A 23,238-nucleotide genomic window follows, 5' to 3' on the forward strand; every position below is an offset into this window, starting at 1 on the left:
GGAAGTTAGTGTCAGATGTGAATTGCAGGATCCCTCCCCACTCCAGCTGATATATGGAAAGCTGGAGAATTGGTTGGTGTGAGGGGAAAACTCCACACATCTGGTATCAGAACTCTTGTGAATAAAAACGGATCATAGTAAGAGCTTAGCTACTCAGGCAAGTCTATAACCACAAATTCAAAATGATATTAAATTACCCTGGGAGACCACCATTCTAGATCATCTCTGTGCAAAAACCTTTAAAGTCTCACTACGAACTCTGTAGGCTGCATGGACCAATATAATAACCACTAGCTACATGCAGCTATTTGAATTTAAATTAATCAAAACTAAATGTGAAACTCAGCTCCTCAGGCACACCAGTTCTGTTTCAAGTGCTCAGTAGCCACATGAGGTTACTGACTACCATACTGGCAGCACATAGAACATTCTGGAACGTCATCACAGAATGTTCTATTGGACAGTGTCAAGTTAACTGAATGGTTCTCAAGGAAGGAAAAGGGTAGGTGAGTTGATGGTTCAAACAAAGGGGAGTGTGAGGAGTAAGAGATTCAATTTGAGAAACAGAGCCACGTCAGCTAGGCTACAGCAAGAGACTGCGTTTCATTTTAGGACAAAGGGAGGCTGTGGGGTTTAAACAGAGCAGTAGCAGGAAAATGAGTCAGGAGACTACAGAAGTGGTCCAAGAGAAATTACAATGTACAGGGAGAAGTGGTCAAGCGAAGAGATGGAAGGTGCGTCCTGTAGAAGGGAGAGAAGAGCAGGCTTGCTAATGGATGGTGCCATTTGGAAACAGCAGCAGTTTTAATTAACCCATTTTACTCACTGTCATTTACCGTGCCTGGGAAAAAAAACGAGAGAGATTTTCTGAATGTTCTCATACCTGAAAGTGAAACTGGTTCACAAAACAAACACATACATAATCCAGTGCCAAAAACTGGTGATTTATAGAAATCACCCCGGTTTATTTTTTTCAACAAAGGAAAAAAAAACATGGTTCAATAATTCAGCATTTGGGACATTGGCAAATACTGTCTGTATTGTTCAAAATAAGTGTTCCTGGGTGTGAGCTCTGCAACACATACTGATGGCCCAGGAACCTTCTTCCACGGTTCTAATAAAACGAAGGACCCACACATGGAGGTTACGTGAGTCAACAAAAGATGCTCTATCACAATGTGCGTAAAAAGAAAGTTTGAAAAATATTCAAATCTCTAAAGGAATACAAACACTCTTGTTTGGTTTTGTTTTTGTTTTTGTTCATCTTCATTATTATTTTTTAGTTGTTGAGGAAAATGGTCTTTTTTACTGTAAGAAAGGAGTTATATGACTTTATAAGTGGAAACCAACAGGTTGCTGGCTAATACACTTTCCCTCCAAGTCAAGTAGCTTTTTCCCCCGAAAGCTTCTTTCATGATTTTCGTTATGGTTCAGAAAAGTAAAGAAAATGATTTCAAGTATTCAATTCCTATCAAAAATTGGTATCAAAAGTAATAGAGGACCTAATTTCTTTATAATTCCATGTTTTAAAAAATAACTTAAGAAGCAAGAGGTCCGGCCCTTTACTTGTATAAATACAACAGAACTAGAGTTTCTTAAGACAACGTGGAGAAGAGTCCGTGTTTAGCACCTCAATCATCGATCTTAACGTTGGAAACGTTTCTGATACTGACGGAAGAGTCTTATAAGAAGGTGAAATACTGAAAAAGAAAAACACAAAGTAGCGGTATGAAAATTAACAAAATTTGCAAAAAAAAAAAAAAAAGGCAGAGCTTATATTTTTTCCTATCATTATATTTATTATATTCATTCTGTAATATCAAACAATGTTAGAAAGGCAGGGAGGAGCTGTGAACAGAATGGCTCCTCTCACAATGGCCTGTGGTATCAGCCGACGTGTGACAAGTTGCTTGGAAGTTAAACCAGAGCTTTGAAAAAGAAAATTAAACTCTTGATTTACATGTCCAGCTGTGGTGCATGCTGGGCTTGGAATCAAAAGACACAGGTTTCAGGTCCAGCTTCACTCCTTATTAGCTTTCTTTACTTCTCTAGGCTGCACTTCCCTGATCTGTCACAGGGACAGTGTTCTTAACTCGCAGAGTTACCATGAGCTCTGAATGAGATAAGGTATTTCGAGGTACACTGTAAAGTGTCAACTGCAGGATGTAAGGTAGCATTGTTATTCCTTCCTTAAAGAATGTCCAAAAGATTCACATTGTACAATTCCTTAAAGAATGTTCAAAAGATTCACATTGTACAATTATGTAAAAACAGAAGCAAGACCTTTGGCCTGGGGGTCGTATTACTAAAACATGTGCAAACTAATAAACCTGAAACAAGAATGTACCAGGACAAGGTGTAACTGTTAGAAGCTTTCATTGCAAAGCTAAATTACAAATTGAGCAATGGCGGACTACAGGCACAAATTTTTCTGTTTTAAACAGAATATAAATTACCCAGCAATAGAGTGGTTGCTATGTCAAATAGATGTGAAAGGCAAAACTGGGGGTGGTTGGGATGTAAAAAAGCAGGAGAAGGGGCAAGAATAACGAAGGTTGAACAGTGAGGCTTACTTATTCTTCATTAACTACTGAGGCATCTATGAGTTTAATTTCACACACTTCAAATTCACACAGTCCTCTCCAGTGCTTCTGGAAACAAGGGCCAAGAACGATCACGGTCTGCTAGACTCCTCACACACAGTGACCGTCAGGGATAATTCCTGGCTGCTATAAAATTCCTGGCTGCAATAAAATGCACTAAGTAGGCTAAGTGCTACCACTCAGCGTAATGTAAAATGGGCTCTGTCTACAAGTTCAAACACTCCTGAATACTGAGCCGAAGAGTAAGTAGGCCAAAAGAAGTGAATACCTGATCATATAAATAAGATTTTGGTAATTTTCTTTCGCCAACTACTTTTTAAATTTTTTATTCATGGTTCTTTTTTTTTTTTTTTTTTTTTTTTTTTTAAGAGTCAAGGTGTCACTCTGTCACCCAGGCTGGAGTGCAGTGGTGCAACCATAGCTCACTGCAGCCTCAAACTCCTAGGCTCAAGTGATCCTCTTGCTTCAGCTGCCCAGGTAGTTGGGACTACAGGCACACACCACTATGCCCGGCTAATTTTAATTTTTTTTGTAGAGGGGAGCAGTTTCACTATGTTGCCCAGGCTGGTCTCAAACTCCTGGCCTCAAATGATCCTCCCACCTCAGTGTCCCAAAGTGCTGCGATTACAGGTGTGAGCTACCGTGCCTGGCCTTCATAGTCCATTTTTATCCATACATTCACCCTTAAAAGGTTATCTTATACAACAGCAAAACACTTTAACCTTGAAAAAGTGGATCAAATTCATTTTACTACATATTAACTTATAAAAATGAGTATAACAATTCCAGTTTTCACGGAGCTCCAAAGTAACAGGAAACTCCCTTTCCTCCTCCAGTTATGATACCCTTGTGTGGACCCCCCTCAAGTAGTTACCTTTTCAAGTTCATCCAGCTTTTGGCGACTTTGCTAAAGGCCTCTGAACCAGGGGCTGTCATAGCTTCAAAGTCTACTAACTGAAAAAGAAAGACATTTAGGAACGTTACTAAATGTGGAGGACACAGGCTCGGCTGGAGATCGGTGCAACTTGCGTACCTTAAAATAAAAATCTGTCAATTGGGACTTAACATACAACCAAGCATGTCTCCCTTCCCCTCCAACGTACCTTCCCTTTGGGAATTTTTCCTGCTACTTCTTTTCCACTTGCCATCAGCGCTCCCACGATGACCGAGTAAGCGATTACACTATTTAAATAAAGAACAGTGGTCAATCCATCCTGAACGGTCGATACTTACCATGGTAAATTTCACCATGGACTTCCCATCATGAAAGATAAAATTTATTCAAAATTTCTTTCGAATAAAACACTAAATGTTTCATTTAACATGAAAATATGTCTATTTATTTAAGAATACTTTACTATTTACTATTAGAATGTATTTACTGGCCAGGCGAGGTGGCTCACACCTGTAATCCCAGCACTTTGGGAGGCCAAGGCGGGCAGATCACTTGAGGTCAGGAGTTTGAGAGCAATATGGTGAAACCCTGTCTCTACTAAAAACACAAACATCGGCCGGGCGCGGTGGCTCAAGCCTGTAATCCCAGCACTTTGGGAGGCCGAGACGGGCGGATCACGAGGTCAGGAGATCAAGAACATCCTGGCTAACACGGTGAAACCCCGTCTCTACTAAAAAATACAAAAAATTAGCCGGGCGCCGTGGCGGGCGCCTGTGGTCCCAGCTACTCGGGAGGCTGAGGCAGGAGAATGGTGTAAACCCGGGAGGCGGAGCTTGCAGTGAGCTGAGATCCGGCCACTGCACTCCAGCCCGGGCGACAGAGCCAGACTCCTTCTCAAAAAAAAAAAAAACAAAAAAAAAAAACCACAAACATCAGGCTGGGCATAGTGGCTCATGCCTGTAATCCCAACATTTTGGGAGGCCGAGGCAGGTGGATCACTTGAGGTCAGGAGTTTAAGACTAGCCTGACCAACATGGCAAAACCACATCTCTAACAAAAATACAAAAAATTATCCAGGAGTGGCAGCAAGCGCCTGTAGTCCCAGCTACTTGGGAGACTGAGGCAGGAGAATTGCTTGAACCTGGTAGGCAGAGGTTGCAGTGAGCTGAGATCGTGCCACTGCACTCCAGCAATGCATGTATACAATAAATACAAATACATATGTTAGTCTTACTTTTTAAGCATTAGAAATGCTGGCCTTCAAGGAAGAAATGCAGAATACATTCTCACAATGTACTAACGGATAGATGGTTTCGAGCTTTGGGCGTGCGTGTGAACTGCCAGGGCTCCGAGGTGGCTGTTAGAGGCCAGGAGATTGTGGGATACCTTTGCCTGCTCGCTCGGAGGCTCGTGGGGCAAGGTCTGCTGCCCTGTCACTCCAGAATGAGTATAGAGCTGTGAATGTGCAGGTCTGGGGTAGGAGGCGTTTGCAAGGTGCTGTGCTTCTGCTCTTGGTGAGGGGAGAGAGGGAGCTGGCTGGTTCTGGGTGGAAGGAGCTGGCAAAAGGCCATGGGACCCGCTATTATAACCACAGTGTTGTGCTTTTCCCAAAACAAATCGGCTCAAGATAAAGACAGCTCTCACCCATGAGATAATGCATCCTAGCAGGGGGAAAGGATGGCATGAGCACCTTCAGAGAAAGCTAACAAGTGCCACAGGCAGACACCAAGAAAAGCGAGTCAAGGTGATTCATGGGGTTCTCCAGCAGGGAAGACTTCAGAGGCTAAAGACATGTGCCCTGCATCCTCCAGGGCCCCAGGGCTGAAGATGAAAGCGGCAGAGAAGGCAAGGAGATGTGGCGGATAGCCCATGTGGAGAGCCAAGGGGAGGAGAAAGAGCAGTGGAAGAGAGCGGTGCTGCAGCCAAGGCAAACCGGGGCAGGGCAGGGCTGGCACTGTGCACTGTGCGTGCTGCCAAGCTCGGCTTGAGCCCATAGTTTTCAGAAGGTGCTGGAGAGCCGCAGGGCACAGAGAGGAGCAGGAGCAAAGCTAGCTGCAGCGGGTATAGGGAAGAGAGAAACAGAAGTGTGGGAAGCACAACCAACAGACTATTTAGAACTGAAGAGATGTAGGGATGAGGGAGAGTTGAGGACAATCAGAGCTGCACTTCCTTCAATGTCACACAGGAGCCAGCAGAACCGCTGCAAGGACAAAGGACAAAGGACAGATGCTGGCTGTTGAGCACGGTGCTGCACGTGGGGCCCACAGGCAGTGATGTGTACAAGCCTCACATCACTTATTCAGTGGACACAACTAGCAATATTATGCTGATAAGATAACATTTATGTTTCTATTTCATTTCAATGAGTCTTAAATATTATAACCAAATTTACTATCACGTTTAGGGGAGTTTTACTTCCTAAAGCATTAATCAAAGATAAAGACATTCAAGTGTATTATTTTTAGCCAAAACATCTTAAGTTCAACTATGTGCCAGCAATGGCAAAAGGCCATTTACATGATTTACTGCACACAGTACTGGGAAAAGGAGAATGAAATGAAAACTCTACAGTCATAGCCCTTGTTTTAATGATACCTAAAAAACTCCTGATATACAAGTAGCAAGAATTTATCAAAAATAATAAAAATGGTACAGAGTGACTGGTGGCCCCAAAGTATAAAACATGAGGATTATGGGTCGCCTGACAGCCCAAAATGGAAAAGGGAGAGGAGGAGGAGGTTCAGTAAGAGGCTGACAGATACAAAAAATCAAAACACACTGAGCACGGTGCATGGTACACAGTAAACTTCCCATGAACTTGTGTTGAATGGATGAATCCCTATCCTATTAAACGTAAGCACAGTATGTTAGAACTGTCTTCTATAATTCTTTTGATGATGTGATAGACTAAGGAAATATTTTTTCGTGTAGATTTTGGAAAAAAAATAGGGAGTTCCTTACCATTTCTTTGTGTACTCTGTACCTACATCCATAACAGGAAGGATAAGCAAAAAAGAACACATTTCTCAATTTAAAATAATTTTAATGACAGGATATTACTTACCTGGATCCTCGAGAGAGTGGCATTAAATTATAAAAGTAATAAACTAAGGATAATATTAAGTTGCAGACAGCATCAGCCTCCTAGAAAAAAAGACACAGGCTCATAAACTTAAATACTAGATTACGAACTAATTTTTCATTAGGTGACAGGACACACAAGAATAATTTACAACAAGAAAAGGATTGTTTTCTTCCTCTCCCATAAGAACCTACTTTTCAAATTCTTGAATATTCTATACCCTTTTGTATCATTTTTTCCAATTTAGTTCAATTTAGAGCAATGTTTTCCCAGCTGTTTCTTAAACTGCAACTCTTTGATAAACATAAAAATCTCAGTCTCCTTTAATGTTATTTGAAATGTCAAAATATATATTGTGACTAAAATTTTAAAAGGCATTTATTAACACCAAATATGTTTCCTCAAACAACATGCATCCTTACTCCAAATGATCTGTGTAAGCCCCTTCCCCTACTCTGCACTGAGATTTGGATGATGCTCAATTATGTATATAAACTTAGATGTTTAATTATATGGATGCAGTGATTAAATGTTGGAGAAATAAGGTGACTTTTCAAGGGTAAGGGGCATCCGTCCACTGCAGAACACAGGGAGGGGGCGTGGTGGGGATAGAATGTCCACCATACTCTGCTGCCTGCAACGACGCCACCTCGAGTCCAGGCGGACAACCAAGGGAGGAAGCCACAGACCAGGAAAGGGCCACTAAGTGCAAAGTATACACAACTTCATTGTACTTTCCTTGCCATTAACTCATCAGAATACATCATCCAGTTTACATTCAAAAGCTCATTATAAATATATGGTTATAAGCAACAACCACAATGAAGGGAAGAAAATGGAAGGAAAAGGTGAAGAACAGGTCATTTTCATTATGGACCAACTTTTTTATATCTTGTCAAAGCTCAAACTTATGATAATGTTGTAGCACAGTACTAAATTATTAATTTATTATCCTCCCCATTACTGTAGTTACTAAATACGAGAATTTTTGCCTATAAGAAATAAGAAATATTTTTTAGGTCAATTCAACCCAATTTCAAGCATAAGATGTACAATCTCAATGAAAGGGCAGAGGTTCAAAAAGTTTTAAAAAGAATCATGAGAAGAACAGAAAAATGGAAACAAAGAGAAACCTACCCCAAATTCTGATGAAAGAATCAATACTTTTCCTTTTGCTGTCAAATCTTTATAAAGCGCATCTATTTCAGCATGATATAATTGTGTCCTTTCTTCCGTGGTTTGAGTTTCCACAGAAAATAATATATTGCCAACTCTGAAAATACAAAAATAAGTGTCAAAGGCATACATTATAAGTTCAAACAGCCAAACACAGAAAGTTTTTTTAAAAACCAAAGAGCATGCTGATGTGGCACTAAACATACACAAGAATGTGCCTTACCTTTCTAACTACAGACAAGCAAGGCAGGTGTCATGAGAATGCATTATTTCTTCACAAAATGTGATAGTTGCCTCACCTTTAAGTGATCAGTAACTCATTTGCTCACAGTTAAGTCTAACTACATGTACTTATTACACAAAATTAAGCTAATATGTGGAAAACAATTACACACAGTAAAGAATGCATATAAACAACCAGTAAATATTTTCTAAGCTACCCCATTAGGATTAAAGGTCACAAGCAAGAACTGTGTGTAGGAAGATAGTTCAGGGACGACAACATGTTTTTGTTTTTTATCAAAACAAAAAAAAAGTGGAGCTTAAGGTCCACTTAGGTTCTATGGAGGATATAAGTTTGATACAACAGGCATTTTTTGTATAACGCCACTAGCAAAGTTTGCATTTAGTCCTTGGAGCCTACAAAGAAAAGCCCAGCTGCTGCCTTGATTGAGGAAGGAAGGAAGAAACTGGGCCACAAATTATTATTATTAGAGATGGGATCTTGCTCTACCATCCAGGCTGGAGAGCGGTGGCATGATCATAGCTCACCGTAGCCTCAAACTCTTGGGCTCAAGTGATCTTCCTGCCTCAGCCTCTTGAGTAGCTGGGACTACTGGTACGCAACTGTAGTTATTTTTAAAAATCCATTGCAGAGGCAGAGTCTCACCATGTCACCCAGGCTGGTCTCAAACTCCTGGCCTCAAGCAATCTTCCCATCTTGGCCTCCCAATATGCTGGCATGAGCCACCACTTCTGGCCAAGGGCCCCAAATTATTATGAAACTATGATTCAGGTCATAATGTAGCTCATCAGAGGTTCAAAAAAAGAATCTAATTTGGACAACTAGAAAAAAGCAGGAAAGGTCTCATGGGAGAAGTGGCCTGAATGTGGGTCGGGATGGGAGTGAGAGACCCAGACATCAGAAAGCAGAGGTGAACTGGGGAACAAGCATTCCAGTCGGACTAGCAGGCCAGGTTCCAACAGGGAAACGGTCCAGGTCAAGCAGGAAATGTCTGAGGCCACTTTGTAAGAGGCTGTGAATGCCTGGCAGGGAAGCTGGTTTGGGTAGCCACAGGAAATGGCTGCGTATGGAGAGGGGAGAGATTTGTGGAGCTAGGGGAAAGTCCAGCTAGGGGAACGTCCAGTTGCTTTAGCAACATTGGTGAAGCGCTGCTGAAGCAGGAGACAGGAGATGGGATGCCAGGCAGAGTCGTCTCGAGGGGTCAGGAGGCCCAGAGCAAGGGAGGCAATAAGTGGAGTGAAGCAGGCAATTGAGGAAGGATGTCACATTTCAGGGGGAGAAATTTCATGTACAGTTGACCCTTGAACAACATGGGTTTAAACTGCATGGATCCACTTATACGAGGATTTTCTTCCGCCTCTGCCACCCCTGAGACAGCAAGACCAACTCCTCCTCAGCCTACTCAACGTGAAGATAATGAGGATGAAGACCTTTATGAGGATCCACTTCCACTAAATACATAGTTAAGTTTATTTTCCTTATGATTTTCTTTTTTTTCTTTTTTTGAGACGGAGTCTCACTCTGTCACCAGGCTGGAGTGCAGTGGCATGATCTTGGCTCACTGCAACCTCCCCTTGCAGGTGCAAGCGATTCTCCTGCCTCAGCCTCCTGAGTGGCTGGAATTACAGGTGCGTGCCACCATGCCTGGTTAATTTTTGTATTTTTAGTAGAGATGGGATTTCACCATATTGGCCAAGCTGGTCTCGAACTCCTGACCTCATGATCCGCCTGCCTTGGCCTCCCAAAGTGCTAGGATTACAGGCGGGAGCCACTGAACCCAGCCTACTTTCTTAATAACATTTTCTTTTCCCTAGCCTACTTTACTGTAAGAATACAAAATGTAATACATATAACATATAAAATATGTGTTAATCAGCTGTTTATGTTTTTGGTAAGGCTTCTGGTCAATAGTAGGCTATTAAATTTGGGGGTAGTCAAAGGTTATATGCAAATTTTTGCCTGCTAGGGGTGGGAAGGTCAATCCGCCTAACCCTGGAGTTATTCAAAGATCAACTGTACTTATATAGTAATTTCATTTCTGTTTGGGAATCTGATCTGAGGATGCATATCATGGATGTGTGAAAAGGGAGGAGAACACTTTTTACATTAAATAGCACACCCTGCAATCAGGGGAGAATGATCTTTATTGGGAACGTACTTTGATAAGAAGCTTGAGGTGAAGATCAAGACTTCAAAGATATAGAAAAGCCCCGAAATCTGGAAATTGCTGAACTGGTGTTTACTCATGAAGACCTGTTTAAGTTGTTTTTTGTTGGTTTGTTTGTTTGTTTGTTTGAGACGGAGTCTTGCTCTGTCGCCCAAGCTGGAGTGTAGTGGCGCAATCTTGGCTCACTACAACCTCCGCCTCCTGGGTTCACGCCATTCTCTTGCCTCAGCCTCCCAAGTAGCTGGGACCACATGCACCCGCCACCACTCCCAGCTAATTTTTTTGTATTTTTAGTAGAAACGGGGTTTCACCGTGTTAGCCAGGATGGTCTTGATCTCCTGACCTCATGATCTGCCCACCTCAGACTCCCAAAGTCCTGGGATTACAGGCGTGAGTCACCGCGCCCCACCCTGTTTAAGTTTTGATGTGAAACTTGAAGAGGTGGCTCCTTGTAGCTTAGAGGAAAAGTATGTGAGAAAGTCAGAGCCCAAGAGGCAGAGGGGCTGCAGAAAGTGAGTCACAGTCTTACTGTTGAGCAGGTGGAAACCAGGGGGAGGGCATGGCACTTCCCAAGGCTATGCACCTGAAGATGGGGTGTGTGTATGGGGGGGGGGGGTGTGTGTGGGTGTGCACGTGCACAGCTCAAGGCAATTCTACCCACAATTCAAGGAATATGGAGGCTGACAGACAAAGCTTGGATTTCAGATGTAAATAAAACTAGAGTTAACAAAAATGTTTACTACAGTGCTATTTATAAAGTAAAACAATGAGAAATACCCTAAGTGGTCAATAACAAAAAGATCAGAGAAATTCTACATCTATACAGTGGAATATTATGCAATTACTAAAAATACTTTTAAGAATATGACTGGGGAAATGACTGTGATAATGTAATGGTAAGGGTAAATAGTGGAACAGTCTAACCTCAGTTTTTAAAGAAAATAACTTGATTTTTATTTTGTTAATTTTGCTTATCTGTATATTCTAAATTTTCTATAAGATTATACTACTCATTAATTATTAAAGCTGTTTCTCTCTCTCTCTCGATAGATAGATAGATAGATAGATAGATAGATAGATAGATAGATAGGCTTACATATATATATATTTAAATCTACAAGGGACTTCAATCTGCCAACTGCTCATCTTTTTTCATTTTATTAGTAAAAGCCTCCCTCGCGCCCCCCAAGGAACTTCAAAAACCCAGAAGAATGTCTTCCACAAACTACATCATACTTAGCATCTAGAAAGTCCTTAGATTTAGACAGTCAGAAAATGTATCTGCTGGTATAATACTTTAGATGTCACATTTTAAAAAATAACTGGTTATAACTGCTCACTGGACCTTGATACTTTTCATTTCAGGATGGAGCAAAAGTTCAACATGACAAAACTCTACAGCGACAATAAGCACAGGCACCATTCCTGCCTCGTCTCTAGCTTACACCACATTAAGAAGCGCACATACTTGTCTCCTGTAATCGTGATTGTGAATCCATCATATTCCTTCCCTTGGTCTTTAAGGCTGGGAACTTTTGTGTTCACGGTGAACCCATCCTTTGTTTTAGTATTAAACTGCTTTCAGGGAAAAAGAAAATTCACATTACTAGTGTTTCATTCACTGTAAACCCCAACTGCAATTCTGTAGCGCTGGCTCTACCTTACATGTTTTTAAAAAGCCAAGGAGGTCATCCGATACAAGAGATAGTGTCCTGGTGGCCAAGGACATCTCTGCCTGTCCTCAGGCCCCAACAGAGCCCAGGTTACGCTCCCCACAGCTCCCACCAGAGGCCAGCAGAGAACCTCAGCACCGAAAGCTCACAGGTTCTTTTCATCAAGAAGGGGCACTGCTCACTTCTAAGAGCTCCCTTTGAATGTTTTCTCATGCCCATCTTAGTAGGCAGCAACTTTGGATCACAGCAGAACAGTTGCACCTAACATCCTGTAACTCAAAAATGCAACTCTCATACTAGTGCTCAAAGCAGAGTCTGATTTTTCTGAATAGTAGCCAGGATTATATCCACTAACTGCAGAACTTCATTCACACCCACACCCACACCCACCCAACTCTGTGGGCCACAAAGAAGTCGGTTAAGTTAAAGGAATTACTCAGAGTTAAGAATGGCCTTCGGGGTGATAAGTGTATGAACACAGTTTCAGATGTTAGCTTTCTGTTTAAAACATTTGGGACAAACCTGCAATGGCAATAAACAAGTTTCAGAAAATGACCCCCAAATTCAGTTAACTTAATATTGCCTTTTTAAAAAAATTGATGGACTGGAAGTTAAGAGAAGCAACAGTAACGTAAGAGAGGCTGCTGCTTCATGAGGGGAGAGTTTGTCTAGAAACAGAAAGATGCACCAGGTGTCACCAGCAGCCCAGAAGCCAGAGGATGAGTGGCACAGGCCATCAGGGCCACAGCAGGCACTGAACAGGCAAGCATCTTTCATGCAAAAAAACTACTTTCAGAAGAAATGCGCTAACACACTATGTGCCAATTCTCATCTAATCCTCACAACATACTGATAGCACTAGGTATGGTCTCAATCTTACAGATGAGAAACGAACTAGGTGAGGCAAAGTCTGGCTGAGTCCCAGCCAGCAGGGAAGCCGCAGAGTTGGAATGTGGGCCCAAAGGCCTTGGTGAATTCCAGTCCGCGTTAATTGCTAACAAACCGCCTCTAGGGGGCGCTGACATACACGTTAACTTGGTTTTTCATCAACAGCACCGTTGTGCCTTTCAGTGGAAGCTGACCTGGTGCATTTCACCAAGCACTTTAAACACTGAGATATCTTGCTGTATATTCCGCTGTGTGTGCCTTGCAAAGTACCAATATATCCGTAATCCTGGGTAAAAGCTGGATGTATAATGCTGAAGTGGAATGTCATCGCACCACAGAGAACAAACATCTTACATCTTCCAAACAGTTGGGACTTCACACCAAGAGGCGCATTGAGACTGGCGATGCCGCGTCTCTCCGGCTGCATGCTAAGTGACTAGTCTTGTAGCCCACTCTGTTTTTCTTCTTAAACAAAGACATATAAAATATTAAAATCTCCCTAAGCTGATGCTGTATTCTGCCTAATACCACAGGACATCTAAATGCCTGACTAGAATACCCACAAGAAGGCAGCTGAAGAGCCCTCGCACACACTCCAGTTTCCTTTCTATATGCTACATCTCAGGGCCTGTGGTGAAGCCATTCTGCCCCCTGTGGGGCACTGAGGGAATTTATGGGAGACTGATTGTTACAGGGATTGGAGAGTTGGGAGCCAAGATTACTATATGTCCCACAGTACAGGGGATTGTCACACATAATGTATGATTTTCTAATGTCCCACTGGATTTTCATGTAGATGAAGAACATGTTTATCATTTAATCAATATGTGGGCCTGGAACCAGACTGTTTTGCACTTAAACACTGATTATTTATTATAAGTTTTCATACCACTGAATTTGCCAGGAATGCAAATAGCATATACATTAAGGAGTATACTATATATAGCTTGGAGCTTTGCTAAGCGTGGTTTACCATTTCAGAAAACCACATTGCGAATGACAACGTAGCTCACCAAATAACTCACAGATATGGGGCTGACGGACTTGTAACTGTCACATTCACCATGATTTTATGTGCAGGTGTGAAGCACTGGCTGCTGCTTTCCGGCTTCTAGAGAAGGCATGCCCGAATTTCCACATACTGAGATACACTGTGTGGACATTGTGTGAACTGAGATACTGAGATGACTTTGCGTGGACATTTTTTAGTAGGTGAGACATATTCTCTATGAAGTTCATCCTAGTGCAATAAAAGAGTAAGTAAAGGGGGCATCTGAACATGTTTACTGAGTCAACACAGTGAGTTTGAGAAGGTTGAGGGCCGCTGTGTTAGTGCATCAGACCCTCACAATAAACTCTCCAAGGTAGGTCTGGCCAGAATATTTGGTCTTCAGCAGACAAAAACCTGGAATAACTGTAAAATAGGCTCATCCACACCCAGCCAGGCAGATGTGGGTCCTGGGTCAGATGCTCACCTCTGTTCATGACATGCTACTTCCTCGGTATTCCTTAGAAATGGACACACTTTGCTTATTCATACAAATTTCCTAAATTTTACATGAATCAATCTCATCTACTATAGCTACAAGGAAAACATTTACTGAAGTTCCATGTTAGTGTTCAAATCACTAATTGGAAAAGCAATTCTAACTGCTGTTGGAATGTTTTGGGGTAGTTTTACTCCTAGATGGAGGAAAGGTTCACACAGTTATAATTTCTTAATGGATTATACTTTAGTCAAATAATTTCTGTCCCTTGTAGTGTTCTTCCCATTGAATTCAAATGTTTCCATTATTGATATTGCCACACATACTTTTCTTCTCATTAGCACTTGCCTGGTATACCTGGATCATACTATCTTTTTTTTTTTTAAGGAGATGGGGTCTCACTCTGTCACCCAATGTGGGCAAGAGAGCAAGACTCTGTCTCAAAAACAAAACAAAACAAAACAAAACCAGAAATTTATTCTGGAGGCTGGGAAGTCCAAGATCAAGGTGCCAGCATCTGATGTGAGCCTTCTTACTGCTGCCTCACATGACGGAAGGTGGAATGGCAAGAGAGGTCACTCCCCGAAGCCCTTTTTATAACGGCATTAATCCATTCATGAGGCCTCTGCCATTAAACACTTCCCATTAGGCTCCACCTCCCAACATGTGTGTACTGAGGATTCCGTTCCGACACATTCATTTTGGGGGGAACACATTCAAACAATGGCATTTACTTCTCTAGTAATTAAAGAGTATAGGTTATTTTGCCTTCCTTTAAAGGGTACTGAGTTTTGACAGGTAGTAAAATCACTAGCAGATCCATTTAATCCTTTAGACTTAGTTTCATTCTTTGTTAGGGCAGTCTATTTAGAAATGGTTCTCAGTCCTAGGTTGTGGGCCTTACTGTAGAGTGTGGTCTTACTTTTACAGCGTGTCCTTTCTGAGGTCTTAACTAAACGCCTGAGGTGTTCACAGGATCCATCCACATTGGCAAGGCTGAAACTCCAATGTCTCTCAGCACATACACCTCTGATACCTCTGCTCAGCTTTCTTCCCCACAGCAGTTACTCTCTGCTGAGCCTCTCACGGTCTTTCACTGCATGTTCATGATCAAGGTCTTAGTCAAGCATGAAAAGGAGTGCTCACATTGACCCCTGAACACTCCCCAGCTTACATGGCCTCCTTCTCTTCTATACTCTGCTCTGCAAATTCCAGCCACTTTGGCAGACCCAAACTCCACTCTCTACCTCCTTAGCTTAGCAAGACCACTGTACTCTGCTTGGGCTCCACATTACCATGCAGTGGTCTAATAAATACTCCCAGTAGAAACCAGGGGTGACAGTGAGGTTCAGAGTCTTGTAATGAGCCAGTGCCTGAAAATAACTGACTTATATTTTGTCCAGTTTTATAACTGCAATCATGTAGAAGGGCAGCTGAGTACCAGTTACTCAGCTGTGGCCAGAAGCAGAATTCAATTATAAGTATTTTTAAGTTTTCTTTTTTCTATATTAACTGCTTCCTCGCAAGCTGAGTCTGATGCCTGTATGTTCTTTTATTTTGGTTATTTTTCAGAATGTGTTCATACTAGTGATTTCAAATAGCATTTAATAATTCTGAATTCTTTTTTAAAAAGTGCTGTTGGTTTTCTTTTCCTCTAAAAACATGGACTGCCATGCTGATGTTAAAGTTACCTTCATAATTGGAAGAAGGTCTTCTACTTTGTGTACCTTTTCCAGGGCTTCTCGAACTTCCAGCAATCCTTTAGGATTGTTAGCTCTTAAAGAGAGACAGAGAGAGATGGCAACTGAGATTAATGCAGAATTGTAATAATTAATCATGCTATTATCTTTAAGTTAAATAAATTGACCTCAATTTTGAGTAGCTTAATATTCAAAATGGTAGGCCACAAATAAAGTTTCTAAATAATGGGATAGTTCAATTCTAATGAGTTTTGTACTACAGATGAAAATTAAGGAAACAGCAGCAGATGAGAATTAAGGAAACATTTAGAAGGCAAAACAGGAAAAAGCAGAATGGATCAACAGCCAGTGTTTGTGTGAACATGTATGGTTATGAGTTTGATTCTGAAACCCTGATTTTCCTGTTCCAGCTCTAAAATTAGATGTAGATGTTTTGTTTTGCTTTTTTCCTTTCTAAAGCTGCTCAAATGAAAGTATTCTGCTAGGTTTTCCCACTAATTTTATATTTACTTGGTGATATTTAAGCATTCAGATCTTTTTCCCCTAGTGTTCTGCTCACTGTTTTGTCTATACCATCCTGCCTTTCAAGTGAAGGAGAATAAGTATTAAAGGTGAAATGCCTAACAGATAAATCCAAAGAAACATCCTGCTTTATAGAAGAAAGAGACTAGAAAAGTCACAATAGTGCATATAAAGTTAAAAACACTTCAGTTGAGGTCTATGGATTTTGTAGAGTTATTAAAAAGAAAGTGATTATGAAAGCCTTTATGATTCTAAACACTATGTAAAAATTTGATAGACCTTGTTTAGCCTGTCAACAGGCTTAGTTCTCAAGTTTCAAAAGTACAACAAATATAAAATACATGAAATCAACTCATTACTAAGAAGGAGAAAATTAAAGGCTTACCCATGATAAACAAGAATTCTATCTTTAATAAAATGAAGTATTTTCTCAAAATATTCCAGGTATCTCATGTTGATCACCTGACCCCTGTAAGGCAAAAATAATAAAATTAAGAATATTTTTATAGAAGAATATGCTTAAGCCAACATCTAATTTCAAAGTTAATTTTAAAAAAATAAGAAACTATGAGAATAATGTAGGAAAAAAAAAGTCTGGGAAATTCACTTGTTCATAGTCAATGAGTGGAGAAGCAAAGCGCCGTCTTAGCAAGACCGCCTGGCAGCTCACGGGGGCTATCCTGGCAGGAGAGCCATCAAACTCGGCACCAGATCAGTCACAATGGGAAGACAAATCCCCCAGCACTGAAGTGAGCTTCAGACTTTCATATCAGCGTCCTCTGACGGACCCCATCACTTGTGGGCAGTGTGCTGCCCCCTCCTCCGTTTTCCCAACAGCATTATCGAACACCCTGTCTTGCTCTCCAGCTCACTAGCAGTCTCCTTTCCTCTACCCACTCTGAATATTCATTTCCTCACATTTCTATCCCTTCTGATCTTTTTCTTTCACACTCTCTCCTAGAACTCCATGTTCAGCCAACATGCTGAGTCACATGACACAGCTGACTGCTCCCAGGACATCACTCCCTGGGTTCCCACCAGGCATCCCAAACCTCAAAGGTTACTGTCAAGTAAGAATTCCCTCCTGCACCCCACACTTCTCCCAGCCTCCCCACTAAATGTGTTCACCTACTTTTCATTCTGGTGCTTTCTTGCCTAATGGAACCACCATGTACCTGAGAGGGAAGGTGGCCTTCCTCTAACTCCATGCCCTCTCTGATTGCAGCCCATTGCCAGTGCTCCTGATTCTACCTTCTAAGAGTCTAGCTCTTCCTTTCCAACTCACTACCATACAGCTTTCGAGACCTTTGCACTTGTCCACCTGAACAACTACACAATTTTCCAACCTCCTCCCTTACCTCCGAGGTTCCTGCCTCCTCTCCAATCTATTTTGTCATCTGCTGCCAAGGTGATCGTCCCAATGTGTAAATCTGTTCCTGTTACTTCTCTGCTTATAATCTCTGAATGGCTCACCATTGTCTTCAGGGGAAAAAATTCCTTAGCTTGGACTATAGAATGATTTATGTTCTGACTTCTGCCTATCTTTCTAGCCTCAATTCCTGATACTCCCTTAATTGCAAACTCACTAACAGGCATAACAAGTTAGTCACAGTTTTCTGACCATACCTAACTCATCCATTGGTCCATGTTAATCACCCCACCTCTCTGTTTTCCATTTTTCCAAATAGCTCTGGTAGCACCAGAAGGCTAAATCAGGCACCCCTTCTCCAGGTTCCCATGGCATCCTGTGCATGTGATCACCTCACTCTTAACACACTGCATAGAAGTTGTCTGCTGGTCTGTCTGCTGTGAGCTTTTGGCAGGTGGGGCTGTATTTCCCTTCTGTATCCCCATCACACAGCACACACAGCACACTGGCTGATCCACAGTAGTCTTCAATTAAAGTTAGTTGCTTGAGTCTACCTATCTACACCACAAATTATTCCATGAGAAACAGGAATATACAAGTCACAAGGTGAAAATAAATTTGTTTTCTAGAAGTTAAAAAAATATATACATACAAATTATATTTCCATTAAAACCCAAACTTAAATGTCAAAGGTGTATAGAATATTTTCCTTTTTCTTTTTTTGAGGCAGAGTCTTGCTCTGTCGCCCAGGCTGGAGTACAGTGGCACCATCTCGGCTCACTACAAGCTCCGCCTCCCGGCTTCAAGCCATTCTCCTGCCTCAGTCTCCGAGTATCTGGGATTACAGGCGCCTGCCACCACACCGGGCTCATTTTTTGTATTTTTAGTAGAGATGGGGTTTTACCGTGTTAGCCAGGATGGTCTCGATCTCCTGACCTCATAATCCACCCGCCTCGGCCTCCCAAAGTGCTGGGATTACAGGCTTGAGCCACTGCACCTGGCCTGAATAATATTTTCTTAATTCAGCTTCCTTGAACTAGAAGCATTTTAGAGGTGACACAACTACCATATTTATACATTTTATCTAAAATTAAATTCATTAAAAGATGGGCTGATAATATAGGTCCCCTTGAAACTGATATTCTTTAACATTTGTTCACCATTTATTTAGAAGGCAGCTGGGCACATAAAGAAAGGGTAAAGAAGTGAGCATTTCACCCATGTCCCCAACTAGCAGAGGCTCTGGACAAAACAGAAGTTTTCCAGCCAACCTGACTTGCCCTCCCCAGATGGCAGCTTAGTTACCAGATAGTGTTATTTATCCAAACCCTTTGTGTGTTGAGGTGGGACAGGGAGCTTTTCCTCCACAACGAGAGACTTGTCAAGAGCCATGTAGTATTATTAACAGAATATTATGGTAAATGTAATATTCTCCATCTAATCATTTTCTATGATGTTTTAGGACACCTTAAAGACTGACGCCCTAGGAAAACATCTGCAATCTACCCTTCGGTCGTGCTCTATACCAGACAGAAGGGCCTGGGGAAGGAGCATGGCACATACTATGTTTCTTTCTGCAGCTGGGCTACAGGAAAGGAATGCAGGCAGGATTACGTAGGTGTATGTTCCCCGGTCAAAAAGTCATCAGGAAAGGAGCAATGGGTCACTCCTGGTCTCCATGGCCTGTGTCTTGAGAAACTCCTAGGAAAAGAAGAAAGATGCACAAAAGCTTCATACCTGATTAAATTGATGTGGTTGTTAAAACCTCTGCTAAGACTTCGTGCTGGCATTTGATCTAACCACAGCACAGGCTGGTCTGGGTCAGCAATCCTATAAAACAGAGACCTTTATAAAACCAGAAGTGTTCAGAAGCATTCCAAATAAAACATGTAGAAGTGTTTGCAAAGGTGGGGGTAAAGCAACAGCTAGTCCATTATATGATGTTCATACCTACAAATTCCAAACAGATGTTCCAGCTAGACTGGGCGAGAAGCCAGGTAAAGGTAAAGGTTTAGGAGCAGAGCACAGTTTTTGTCATGCAAACGAATATCAAAGGTTACTCTAAACTAGCTCATGGCCAGGCACACCATTAACTATAAAGGGACTGGTCCAGTGAAGTTCATTCAAAGGTACCACAGGTAATAGATCTGTTCTTTCAAAGAGACTGTTTCTAAAATGCTTCAGGTAAACAGGTGACTGGAAATGTGACAACAATCAATTCCTATTTTTTTTTTTGAGATGGAGTCTCGCTCTGTCCTCTAGGCTGGAGTGCAGTGGCGCCATCTCAGCTCACTGCAAGCTCCGCCTCTCAGGCTCACATCATTCTCCTGCCTCAGCCTCCCGAGTAGCTGGGACTACAGGCGCCTGCCACCATGCCCGGCTAATTTTTTGTACTTTTAGCAGAGACAGGGTTTCACTGTATTAGCCAGGACGGTCTCGATCTCCTGACCTCGTGATCCACCCGCCTTGGCCTCCCAAAGTGCTGGGATTACAGGCATGAGCCACCGCGCCCAGCCAATCAATTCCTATTTTGAAAATATTAGTTAAGTGCATGTCAAAGAATAAAGATGCCAACAATTTCTGACAAACTTTAGAGAGGAAAACCTAACTTAGAAGGCCTGGTGTTAGCAAGCAAAACAGGGTTCATAGCCTGTTAGCTAAAACAGACTGACGTTATTTGACAATGATAAGACTTACAGTTTATTTTCACTGAGATGTTAGTTACCTTCTCCATTTAACCGCAATGTCAAACATGTCTCTCCACTGCATCAACCGTGTCTTTCCATTCATTCGAACTTTCGAGTTGGTCCATGTACGCTGTACGGCTTGCATGACCTCCAAGGCAGCCAAACCCATAGCTATGAGAAAGGAATATCGAGAAGAGTTAGTATACTTTAGAGGGACTGAGTTCCACCTACTTTACAGAGTCTCAGTGATAAGTCAATAGTTAACACATAAAGGGTCAGTTATATTGGTGATATAAGAAGACCCAACACATGTTTCGGTCATGATGGTCCTACTAAAATTAAAACCCATCAGAGTTAACTAGAGACAGCTCAGTTTGTCTACTCCCAACTCTGCCTCCTACTAATCCAAGTGGAGGTTTGCATTCTTCCACACAGGGAGTAAGGAAATAGCTCCCTGGATCAGCTGTCTGATTTTAAGTAAGGACTTAAGACCTATATTCTAGTCTCTACTACAGTAATAGCAAAAAAGCCAAGTATGGAAGGAGTCTTCTTTCAGAATTCAGTTTGAATGACTCTACACATTTCTATTCTGATCACATGGAGAATGTGAACAAGTACAATAAATTATAATTTTTTAAAACACACGACACGGTTTAACCACCCTTGCTCTTATGCCAGGAATATTTTCATTTTCAGATAGTTTCCAGAATACCTCTGTGTATTCGCTTGTTTGGCAGGAAACCAGGTGTTTCATATTGCATCAGGGATCCCAAACGATCAGCCACACAAATCAGCTCCTGTACTTCAGGCTTATAACTCTCAAAATTCTGATGTAACACATCTCTGGAAGAAACATGTACATGATAAGGACTTCTCAACAGATATTTGGCAATCCAATTCCACCTGAAGAGCAGTCACCTCCTCCACTGGAAAACTAATGAAGCAGTCTACGACCACATAATCCTTACTTCAGTCCTTTGCACCCAACTACACCTCAGTTTAAAAGGGAATCTTTATGACAGCATGTGCATAATTGCCATCACATGCTGGTTAGTAACAGTGAAAACTGTAACTAGTGTGCAATTCAGAAGACACCTCTTTCCATTATTTGCTTTGTAAACTTCTCCAGAATACATACCTGAATGGATTGCCTTTTTCAACAAGCAACCAAACCTCTGCCCTTTGTCCATTCCTCACTCCTGCCCAAGTTGTATTAGAACAAGTATACTTGGAATGGTACACGGAAATACTATTGTTTAGCTGCCAACCTGCTTGATGCTTTTATAACGAAGACTGAAACTCTAAATTATAGGTGGTTCTGGGGATCTCCAAGACCACTCTCACTCAGGCTCAGAAATTGGCTGGGAGGGCTCAGTGGACTTGGCACATAATGATACTCACAATAGTGAGTATCATTTTTTGTTTTGTGTCCTTTTGCTATAATAAATCACAGCACATGTGATTTATTACAGCAAAGGGACACAAAACAAAACCAGCAGAGGGAAGAAGCACATTGGGAGAAGTCTGGAGGAAACCAGGCACAAGCTTCCAAGGGTCCTTTCCCAAGGAAGTCATATATGATACATTAAACTCTCCCAGCAATTAGTTGTGAACACGCGTAAAATGCTGCCAACCAGGAAAGCTCATTAAAGACTCAGTGGCCAGGGTTATAGACACCTTCTGCCTGGCAAGTTCCCAAATTCCAGATACCCAGAAGGAAAGCACGTGTTCAATAGAAACCACGTTGTTTGAACAAACAGTTTAGGCACAGAGAACTACTCCTATTAGTTTTGGGAGTGGTAGGAATCCCCTCGAAATCCAAGTTCCCAGATACCAACCAAGGGTCACTCTTGCAAGCGGTCCTTTCTAAGGACAGCAGTCATAGGCCTGCTATGTTAACACTTTTGTGCATAGAAATGTTTCTCAAAAAAGGAGTGGTTAGAGAACATACAAAACTTCATGAGCAATCAATTTTTTTATTATTTTTATTCATTTAATAGTTGAGACACATAGAAAACACAAAGTCAAATTACCCAGTTTAAGAACTAGAGTAATTCATGCAGTTGTATCTACTTGTATGCTGCTTTCCTATCCCATCCTCCTGTCTCTTGAAATTTGTGCTCCTGATTTACTTACCTTTTTAAAAACTAGGTTTGTTACACACACACACAGACACACACACACACACACATATACACACACAATATACTCTACAGTTTTGTTTATGAACTTTGGGAGAAAAAAATATGTAATAGCACAGCCTGCTGACTTGCTGCTTTTATTCAACATTACATTTAAAAATTAATCCACATTGTTGCCTGAGTCATTTGTTTATACTGCTGTATAATATCCCATTGTGTGACTGTGACTGTATCACATTTATCCATTCTTCTGTTGATGGACATTTGGGTTCATTTCCAGTGTTAGCTGTGAACAAATACTGCTGGTAGACCTGTTCAAGTCTCTCCTGGTAGATATGTGCACAAGTACAAAGTTCTCTGAATAGACACAGGAACAGAATCTCATATCAAGTATGAGAATATTCATCTTCACTAGATAATGACAAACTGCTTTCCAAAGTGGTTGTAGCAACTTATACTCTCATCAGGAGTATAAAAGTTCTCCATAATCTCCCTTCTGACCAATATTACTATTATCAGATTTTGTGACATTTGCTCATCTAGTGGCTGAAAAAAATCTCATGAGGCCTTAATTTATGAAGTATCTCTTCATGTTTATCATTCA

The 23,238-nt window shown here is 41.5% G+C and overlaps 1 protein-coding gene across 9 annotated transcripts in view; it reads right to left on the reverse strand.

Annotated features, from left to right (window-relative positions):
- Positions 1-923: 923 nt before the first annotated feature.
- Positions 924-23,238, reverse strand: part of TTC13 (tetratricopeptide repeat domain 13) — a 75,070-nt gene continuing 52,755 nt past the window's right edge. For 7 of the 9 annotated variants that reach the window (XM_031659277.1, XM_031659257.1, XM_031659274.1 and 4 more), the window contains 11 exons: positions 21,206-21,336; positions 20,532-20,664; positions 19,544-19,636; positions 16,823-16,906; positions 15,907-15,991; positions 11,636-11,745; positions 7,718-7,853; positions 6,563-6,642; positions 3,707-3,785; positions 3,478-3,557; positions 924-1,700 (listed from right to left, as the gene is read on the reverse strand). In XM_031659277.1, the coding sequence (XP_031515137.1) occupies positions 1,586-1,700; positions 3,478-3,557; positions 3,707-3,785; positions 6,563-6,642; positions 7,718-7,853; positions 11,636-11,745; positions 15,907-15,991; positions 16,823-16,906; positions 19,544-19,636; positions 20,532-20,664; positions 21,206-21,336 (1,126 nt within the window). In that variant the 3' untranslated portion in view covers positions 924-1,585. The remainder of the gene's footprint in view (positions 1,701-3,477; positions 3,558-3,706; positions 3,786-6,562; positions 6,643-7,717; positions 7,854-11,635; positions 11,746-15,906; positions 15,992-16,822; positions 16,907-19,543; positions 19,637-20,531; positions 20,665-21,205; positions 21,337-23,238) is intronic. The other 2 variants (XM_031659252.1, XM_031659263.1) reach the window with 1 other exon arrangement.

Source organism: Papio anubis, chromosome 1, assembly GCF_008728515.1.
Source record: "Papio anubis isolate 15944 chromosome 1, Panubis1.0, whole genome shotgun sequence".
Classification (NCBI taxonomy): Eukaryota; Metazoa; Chordata; class Mammalia; order Primates; family Cercopithecidae; genus Papio; species Papio anubis.